General features: G+C 40.9%; 1 protein-coding gene across 1 annotated transcript; it reads right to left on the bottom strand.

The window, feature by feature from the left end:
* Window positions 1-550: 550 nt before the first annotated feature.
* Window positions 551-8247, bottom strand: LOC142297145 (uncharacterized). Its single transcript, XM_075341420.1, has 4 exons — window positions 8100-8247; window positions 7874-7980; window positions 2115-2196; window positions 551-1807 (listed from the first exon to the last, which is right to left on the bottom strand). Exons 1-4 carry the CDS (start codon window positions 8245-8247, stop codon window positions 1026-1028), a joined length of 1119 nt encoding a protein of 372 aa, XP_075197535.1. The 3' UTR covers window positions 551-1025.
* Window positions 8248-9814: the final 1567 nt, after the last annotated feature.

Raw genomic sequence — 9814 nt, 5'->3', positions numbered from 1 at the left:
ACGTGTAAGGTTTATGTCGTATGTGAGAAGGCATATGCAGCCGGAAAGTCCCATCTCGTAAACATGTCAAACAACTTTTGGAACATTAAAATCGTTTCTCCTTTTTGTGACTTTTCTTATGTCTATCGAGATTTGATTTGTGGGCAAAACATTTCCCACAGTCTGTGCACAAAAATGATTTCTCCCCTGTGTGACTTCTTAGATGTACCAAAATATGTGATTTAAGGGAACGGATGGGATGAGCACTTAGACAACTCCACTAAGTTCTAAAGAAGACACAGGGAGCACACACAGGGGAAAGCATAAAAACAACTTATCTCCAGGATGATTTATAGAGAGGTGCAGCAACAAACAACGTTTCTTCAGATGCATACAAGCCAATTGCTTGCATCCAAGGCCTGTATAAGTTTTTAACTCTATCACCAGCAAAGACCAAGGGGGAATGAAAATATTTAAGGACACAAAGGGAAGTGCTGATCATTCACAACTGAGAGATGAAGAAATCCGCAGGGTACTAGAGGGAAAAAGATTAATCCCAAGCAGAGAAAACAAAAATGTCAGTGAGCAGTTTGTGTAGCTAAATACTGCGACCTTCTACAGCAGAATACCACAGGAATGTCTGTCAGCGCGACAACTTGGATTTATTTTATGTATTAATGAAGAGTCTATTTTTTAAAAATCTGTATTTATTATATATTTAAGCTAGATTTTAGGCTTAATTATTCATTTAACTAGTCTATAGGTAATTTACCCTTTTAGGTGGAATGGAAGTAATCTACATTTAATATGAGTCGTTTAACTTTTTAAAACCTGTAGGTGTCCATGGCGTTCAAGCACAAAAGGTGGAAAAGAGTCTCCTAATATGGCTTTAATATCTTACTCTAAAAAGTTGGACTTTAATCTGCGGAATCCTGACTGTTCCTTTCTGTTAAAACATGTCACGTGGAAGGTTTATGCCAAACGTGAGAAGGCATATGCAGCCGGTAAGTCTTATCTTGGAAACATTTCAAACAACTTTTGCAACATTAAAATCGTTTCTCCTGTTTGTGACTTTTCTTATGTCTATCGAGATTCGATTTGTGGGCAAAACATTTCCCGCAGTCTGTGCACAAAAATGGTTTCTCCCCTGTGTGACATCTTAGATGTACCAAAATATGTGATTTATGACTAAAACTTTTACCACATTCTGGACATAAATATGCCTTCTCCCCTGTGTGGATTTTTAGATGAATCGAAAGATGTGGTTTTCGTTTAAAACATTTCCCACATTCAGGACAAGAGTACGGCTTCTCCTCTGTGTGAATTTCTTTATGTCTCTTAAGTTGAATTTCATTCTTGAAACATTTCCCACATTCCGGACATGGAAACGGCTTCTCCCTTGTGTGGGTTATTAGATGACTCGAAAGATATGGTTTTCGTTTAAAACATTTCCCACATTCAGTACAAGAGTACGGCTTCTTCTCTGTGTGACTTTCTGTTTGATGTCTTTTAAGATGAGTTTCACTCTTGAAACATTTCCTACATTTCGGACATGGAAACTGCTTCTTTGTGTGTATTCTTAGATGGGTTTGAAGAAAGGTTTTTGTACTGAAATGATTCCCACATTCAGGACAAGAGTACATCTTCTTCTCTGTGTGAGTTTCTTTATGTCTGTTAAGTTGAATTTCACTTGTGAAACATTTCCCACATTCTGAACATGAAAATTTCTGTTCATCTGTCACAATTTGCTCGGTCAAAGTAAGATTATATTTATTTTTAAAATTTTTCCCTCTATTTTCAGTTTGGAACTGGATCGGCGATTGGTCCCCTGGAAAATATAAACAACATTTTTACATTTCTCGAAAGAAACTAATGAAGTTTTACAAAGTCTGAGACAATAATAAGAAGTAAAATTAGACAGAAATGGACATCATGGAAAATAACGTGATGTGGTCAGACAATGTAATCTGTGGTAGAAATGGCAGTGGACCATGCCCGATTTATGTACAGCACCACACCCATTCTATAGGGTCCTTCATCACTAATATTCTTGGAAAAGAGAAATAATATTGATCCCAAGAAGACATTTTTGTGAATTTCCCATGAGCGAAACAAGATTTATGAGCGTCGCTTACCGTTCACTAACAATGATGTTGGGTTTTCAAGTTCTCTCGTCATTTCACCAGAAACCTTCTGTAAGGATCCAACAGTAACGACCTGAAAAATAATACAAAAAATAAAATGAATCCCTAGTTTATCTCATATCCAGAGAAAAGTCAAAAACATCTAACAGACATGAATGGCATAATACAGTTCACCATATAATAAACTGCAAAGTGAGAAAAAAATTTTTTTCAAGTGGGTAGAAAAAAACCCCATAATTCTGCCATTTTTTTTTAGGGGGGGTTCCTTTAAAGGCGATTATTCAGCAGGGAAAATGTGCTGGTAACATGATGCTTCATGTCAGTAGAATTATGAAAATCTCAATCCCGGATTCGTACATTCCTTTCCCAAGAAGCTGCAAAAACCCTAGTACATGCCCTTATTATCTCCCGCCTGGATTATTGCAACCTCCTGCTCTGTGGCCTCCCTTCTAACAGTCTCGCACCCCTAAAATCTATTCTAAACTATGCTGCCCGACTAATCCACCTGTCCCCCCGCTACTCCCCGACCTCTCCTCTCTGCCAATCCATTCACTGGCTTCCCATTGCCCAACGACTCCAGTTCAAAACACTAACCATGACATACAAAGCCATCCACAACCTGTCTCCTCCCTACATCTCTGACCTAGTCTCCCGGTACTTACCTGCACATAATCTTCGATCCTCACAAGATTTCCTTCTCTACTCCCCTCTCATCTCCTCTTCCCACCATTGCATCCAAGATTTCTCCCGTGCCTCCCCCATACTCTGGAATCCTCTGCCACAACACATCAGACTCTCACCTACCTTGACAAGCTTCAAAAGGAACCTGAAGACCCACCTCTTCCGACAAGCCTACAACCTGCCGTAACCCTCAGTCTGATACAGCGCCGCACAATCAGCTCTACCCTAACCTACTGTATCCTCACCTATCCTCTGTAGACTGTGAGCCCTCGCGGGCAGGGACCTCTATCCTCCTGCACCAGTCTGTGTCTTGTACTGTTTATGATTATTGTACTTGTCCCTATTATGTATACCCCTTTCACATGTAAAGCGCCATGGAATTGATGGCGCTATAATAATAAATAATAATAAAAATAATAATAATCTTGCATTGCTTTTTTATTTTTTTAATAGTTTAGAAGTTATAAAAAATATTTGAACTTTGCAAAAAATATTGTGTTGCCATTTTCTGAGACCATAACTTTTTTTATTCTTCCATCTACTGAGCAGTATGGGGGCTTGTTGGTTTTTTTTTGCTTGTTGAGGTAACATTCTTATTAGTACAGATGGCAAACTCGTGGAAGTTTGGTTTGGCGGGTGCAATTGAATCAGATCTCCACGGGTTCAGACTTGGCCTGAACGCTAATGGAAGTCAGCAATTGGGCATTCTGTAGCTCCACCCACATCCTGACAGCCATAAACCGATCATTTCCGAAGGCGGATGAGCAGGGTTTTTCCATTTTTATTTTTGTGCACACTACATCTGATCACGCTGTTGTTTCCCCCAGTGTGAGCCATTCATACATTGCAAGTGGCTTGCACTGGGCTGAGCACCGAGCGTACCCGAGCACAGCGATGCTCGCGTGTGTGGTCAGAATTCGTAAAGCATCCAAATTCCGAATCCGAACTCTGCTGTTTATTTTTTAAAGTTGGTTTGCGGTCCAAAAACCGAATATTGGGTTCGCTCATCTCTACTTATTAGTACTAGTTGGGAGGTAGATATAGATTGATATTTTTTTGTTTTACATTTTCATAAGGAGATGCGGTGAGTGAAAACAACTATACTGAAATATATTTTATTTTTCCCTCATTTGTATTTTCATAAACATTTATATATTCAGTAGTCAAACGTTTTTTATTACTATTATTATTATGTTTAGATTTTTTTTCTAAGAAAAAAAGTGATTTAAACTTTTAATGTTTTTGTATTTTCTTTTAATTTTTTCACGCCTTCATCCCCCAGCGATTTTCTGTTTTTCATTTTTTCCTCCCCTACTTCAAAGAGCCTTAACGTTTTTATTTTTCCGTCAATGTAACCACATGTGGGCCTGTTCTTTTGCAGGACAAGTTGTATTTCTGAATGAAACCATTCATTTTATCATATAGTGTACTGAAAAACAGAAAAAAAAATTCCAAGTGCGGTGAAATTGCAAAAAGAAATGCAATTGCACAATTGTTTTTTGGGTTTTTTATATACCACTTTCACTATATGGTAAAACTGACATGTTAGTATGATTCCCCGGGTCGGTATGAGTTCGTAGATATCAAACATGTATTGGTTTACTTTTATATTAGTGGTGGAAAAAAAATTCTGAATTTTGTTAAAAAAAAAAAATAATATAAAAAATTGCGCTTTTGTCAACATTTTCTGAGACCCAAAGTGTTCTCATTTTTTGAGATCTGGAGCTCAGTGATGACTTATTTTTTGCATCTTGAGCTGACATTTTTAATTATACTATTTGTGCGTAGATTCGATGTTTTGCCTGTTAATTGATTTTATATTTTGATAGATCAGGCATTTCTGAACTCAGGAGTACCAAATATGTGTAGTTTATTATTATTATTATTTTATTATTACTATTATTATTATTGTTTTATTCTCAATGGGGCAAAAGGGTGTGATTTCAACTTAGTTTTTTTTTTAAATTTTTTAAAACTTTTTTTATTGATTTGCCTAGTCACCCTAGGGGGCTTTATAGGTCTGATCTGGAGAAATGCTGCTCTCCTGTGAGTGCTGCACTCTGCTGGCATTCATAGGAAGCATGTCATGGCAGCAAAAGGGTTCATCATCTGACCCCACGTTGCCAAGCCATTGGCGCCCCCTGATCGCATCAGCCGCCAATGGGGTAGGGAACGGCGCAATCCCAGCCATAGTGCATTAGATCACGCTGTGAGTTTGATTGCGCGATCCACCTCCACCTTTTAGAAGTACATGTCTGCTGATCAGATGCGGGGATGACAGCGGGCTCAGGCGGAGAGCCCATGGTAACCAGGGGAGGTGACCTAGGACACATATATACGTCCTAGGTCATGAAGGAGTTAAATCCACTTTTACTATGTTGAAGTCTTCCTCAGAGACTTCATCCTGAAATTAAGGCCTCATATGCCAAAATCAGGAGTGTAACTGACAGAGAAAAATTATAATTGAAATATTGACGCCTGTTCTGTGTTTTGGAGACACTCTTGGTTTTGGCCTAGAAATACTGTTGAAATACGGATCAAAACTACTAATGTGTGAATGAGGCCTAAGACACCGGGAGGAAGGGTGGGGACGGTGAGTCCTGGGATAATCAGTGAATGACAGCAGCTGTTAGATGCAGGTGTTGGCTGTATGTCACAGCCATCATCTACCCTCTATGGAGCAGGCTCAGTTCCTGAGGCTGCTCCGTACATATGACACTGAGTGGTTTCAATACAGGACATATTGCAATGTCCAGGCGACTGGGGCACAGCATCTGTAAAGCAGCAGGTCTTGGGGGGAGTTTTCGGTAGATCTTGTGTTGTGTTCCCAGTATAGAGCAGGTCTCGTATAAACCTCAAAATGATACCAAATATAAATGTTGGGTGTTCCCAGTGTTTAGTGATCATTACATATCATAAATGGTCCAAGGACCATAAATGGTGAAACAGTGACAAGATAATGAGCTCCTACAGTCAGGGCCAGAAATATTTGGACAGTGACACAAGTTTTGTTATTTTAGCTGTTTACAAAAACATGTTCAGAAATACAATTATATATATAATATGGGCTGAAAGTGCACACTCCCAGCTGCAATATGAGAGTTTTCACATCCAAATCGGAGAAAGGGTTTAGGAATCATAGCTCTGTAATGCATAGCCTCCTCTTTTTCAAGGGACCAAAAGTAATTGGACAAGGGACTCTAAGGGCTGCAATTAACTCTGAAGGCGTCTCCCTCGTTAACCTGTAATCAATGAAGTAGTTAAAAGGTCTGGGGTTGATTACAGGTGTGTGGTTTTGCATTTGGAAGCTGTTGCTGTGACCAGACAACATGCGGTCTAAGGAACTCTCAATTGAGGTAAAGCAGAACATCCTGAGGCTGAAAAAAAGAAAAAATCCATCAGAGAGATAGCAGACATGCTTGGAGTAGCAAAATCAACAGTCGGGTACATTCTGAGAAAAAAGGAATTGACTGGTGAGCTTGGGAACTCAAAAAGGCCTGGGCGTCCACGGATGACAACAGTGGTGGATGATCGCCGCATACTTTCTTTGGTGAAGAAGAACCCGTTCACAACATCAACTGAAGTCCAGACCACTCTCAGTGAAGTAGGTGTATCTGTCTCTAAGTCAACAGTAAAGAGAAGACTCCATGAAAGTAAATACAAAGGGTTCACATCTAGATGCAAACCATTCATCAATTCCAAAAATAGACAGGCCAGAGTTAAATTGGCTGAAAAACACCTCATGAAGCCAGCTCAGTTCTGGAAAAGTATTCTATGGACAGATGAGACAAAGATCAACCTGTACCAGAATGATGGGAAGAAAAAAGTTTGGAGAAGAAAGGGAACGGCACATGATCCAAGGCACACCACATCCTCTGTAAAACATGGTGGAGGCAACGTGATGGCATGGGCATGCATGGCTTTCAATGGCACTGGGACACTTGTGTTTATTGATGACATAACAACAGACAAGAGTAGCCGGATGAATTCTGAAGTGTACCGGGATATACTTTCAGCCCAGATTCAGCCAAATGCCGCAAAGTTGATCGGACGGCGCTTCATAGTACAGATGGACAATGACCCCAAGCATACAGCCAAAGCTACCCAGGAGTTCATGAGTGCAAAAAAGTGGAACATTCTGCAATGGCCAAGTCAATCACCAGATCTTAACCCAATTGAGCATGCATTTCACTTGCTCAAATCCAGACTTAAGACGGAAAGACCCACAAACAAGCAAGACCTGAAGGCTGCGGCTGTAAAGGCCTGGCAAAGCATTAAGAAGGAGGAAACCCAGCGTTTGGTGATGTTCATGGGTTCCAGACTTAAGGCAGTGATTGCCTCCAAAGGATTCGCAACAAAATATTGAAAATAAAAGTATTTTGTTTGGGTTTGGTTTATTTGTCCAATTACTTTTGACCTCCTAAAATGTGGAGTGTTTGTAAAGAAATGTGACAATTCCTACAATTTCTATCAGATATTTTTGTTCAAACCTTCAAATTAAATGTTACAATCTGCACTTGAATTCTGTTGTAGAGGTTTCATTTCAAATCCAATGTGGTGGCATGCAGAGCCCAACTCGCCAAAATTGTGTCACTGTCCAAAGATTTCTGGACCTAACTGTAAGTCTTATTAATGTGCACGGTCCTGTCCGGTTCTAACCTAAAGGAAATCCACTGTAATACAAACTGCTGAAAAAGTTACTGTTGTCTATACAGAAAGCCCTTATAATGCAGATCGCCCATCACTCCTGTATAAAGCAAAAAAACCAACCTACAATGGGCACGAGCATTAAAGTATCTAAGGGTTATTCTAGTAGGTGCGGTGCATAGAGAGGCGGCCGCACAACACACAGACTTTACAGAATTTGTTGCTGATGTCTCGGAGCCAAATAACAAGAAACATTCAGACGTCTTGTGGAGTCTGTTCTAGGGGAACAATGGAAATTACACAATATTTGACAGGAGGTTTTATTCTTATGGCTGATCTGTGTATATATTGTTAGGATTCTCTGGTGTCTCCACTGCTACCGGAGATTACATCAATCTATAGAGGATCTGTAGAGATCTCACCTCATCCACCTGATGATCCCGGGGGACATTTTCCTCCTTTTCTGGCCGATCCTGGGAATATAGAGGACGGGGACTTCTCTCCGGTGGATTTCTCTGACTGGATCCATCTGTAGGAAATAACGGCAGTGATGAATACATTGTCTGTATGTGATGAGCAGATGATGGGGAATCTAGACGACTCTCAGCCCTGTCCTCTCCTCTACAGCCCAGGACGCTCTCCTCTTACCCGGGGATGTGATGGACGGGGGATCCTCCATCATGACCTCCTTGTACAGATCCTTGTGTCCTTCTAGATACTCCCACTCCTCCATGGAGAAATAGACGGTGACGTCCTGACACCTTATAGGGACCTGACACACACAATGAGCCGTCATTAGCAGACCCCTCCCCCGGCAGCGGTATTGTATAATGTCCCAGCATTCCCGGCAGCGCTCACCTCTCCGCTCAGCAGCTCAGTGATCCTGTGGGTCAGTTCTAGGATCTTCTGCTCATGTATCAGTGAATGAGGTGGAGGCTCGGTGATGGCACTCGGGGTCCTGCTCCGCCCTCCTGACACACGGGGGGTCACACACTCCCCAGACGACGTCTTCACTACTGTGTGATCCTGTGTATGGGGAGACGCCGGTCACTACACAGAGGCTGAGAATCCTCCACCTTCCCCGTCATTTCCCTGCTTTATTCCTAGAGATCAGAGTTATGTGATGTGAAGCTCTCACCTCTCCAGTGATCCAGTAGATTATCTCCAGGGTGAGGTCTAATATCCGAGCAGCCATGTGGTCTCTGTCCTGCTCCATCCTCGGGGGGCCGCTGATGGAAAGGACCATCATCTATTAAAGGAAAAGGGTCCTGCACATAAGGAATCCAAGGAAACAAAGAACTGAGCGCAGCCTCATATTTGGAGGAAAATCCTACATGGAAGTTTAGAGTCTAATGAACTGTATACACAGCATACAATTCAGTTGACTTATATAAACCGGTCTGTTGATCATTTTATAATATATTAGTCATCCCACGGCCGCCATACAGCATTACACAGGAAACACATTGTGATGTACGACATACAGTATATCAACTAGATCTCATCTTCCAGTCCTGTATAAGTCTCATACTTTCTTTTACTGAAAAGTAATTTTGAAATTTACCCAAAACATTAGCGTCTGTAGATGTTTCAATGTGTTTTTAGATGTATGAATAATTGTTGAAGGATATTGAATGAAGTGACATATATAATGTTTCAGGAGTCGAAAGATTGTAATATGTTTCTTTATCGTCGATATAACTATGTCTGAATTAAGACTGTGGTAAAATTATGAGGATCCTTTAATTTGGTACTGAATGAGTTTTGAATGACCAATAAGGGACCACGGTCTCTGATCGGTAAGGGATCTTTTAGGTGTGTTTCCCCACATGTGGATCCCAGATTCAACATGAGCCAACAGTGCGGAGCTGCAGCTAAAAAGGCCAACAAAATTCTGGGATGTATCAAGACAAGGATTGACTCTAGATCAAGAGGTGATTATTCCTCTATACTCTGCCCTGGTCAGACCTGGTCAGACCCCACCTGGAATACTGTGTACAGTTCTGGGCACTCGAATTCATGAAAGATATCGATATATTGGAGCAAATCTAGAGAAGAGCAACCAAGATGGTAGAAGGTCTGCAAACCATGTCATATGAAGAAAGGCTAAAAGAACTAGGTATGTTTAGTTTGAAAAAGAGAAGACTGAGATGAGACTTAATAGCGGTCTACAAATATCTGAAAGGTCGTCACAGTGCAGAGGGAACCACCCTATTCTCATTAGCACAAGAAAGTACAAGAAGCAATGGGAGGAAACTAAAAGGAAGGAGATTCAGATTAGACATTAGGAAAAACTTTCTGACAGTGAGGGCAGTCAGGGAGTGCAACAGGCGACTACGGGAGATGGTGAGCTCTCCATCAAT

Source organism: Anomaloglossus baeobatrachus, chromosome 3 (assembly GCF_048569485.1).
Source record: "Anomaloglossus baeobatrachus isolate aAnoBae1 chromosome 3, aAnoBae1.hap1, whole genome shotgun sequence".
Lineage (NCBI taxonomy): Eukaryota > Metazoa > Chordata > Amphibia > Anura > Aromobatidae > Anomaloglossus > Anomaloglossus baeobatrachus.
This window is presented reverse-complemented; position numbering and strand designations above follow the sequence as displayed.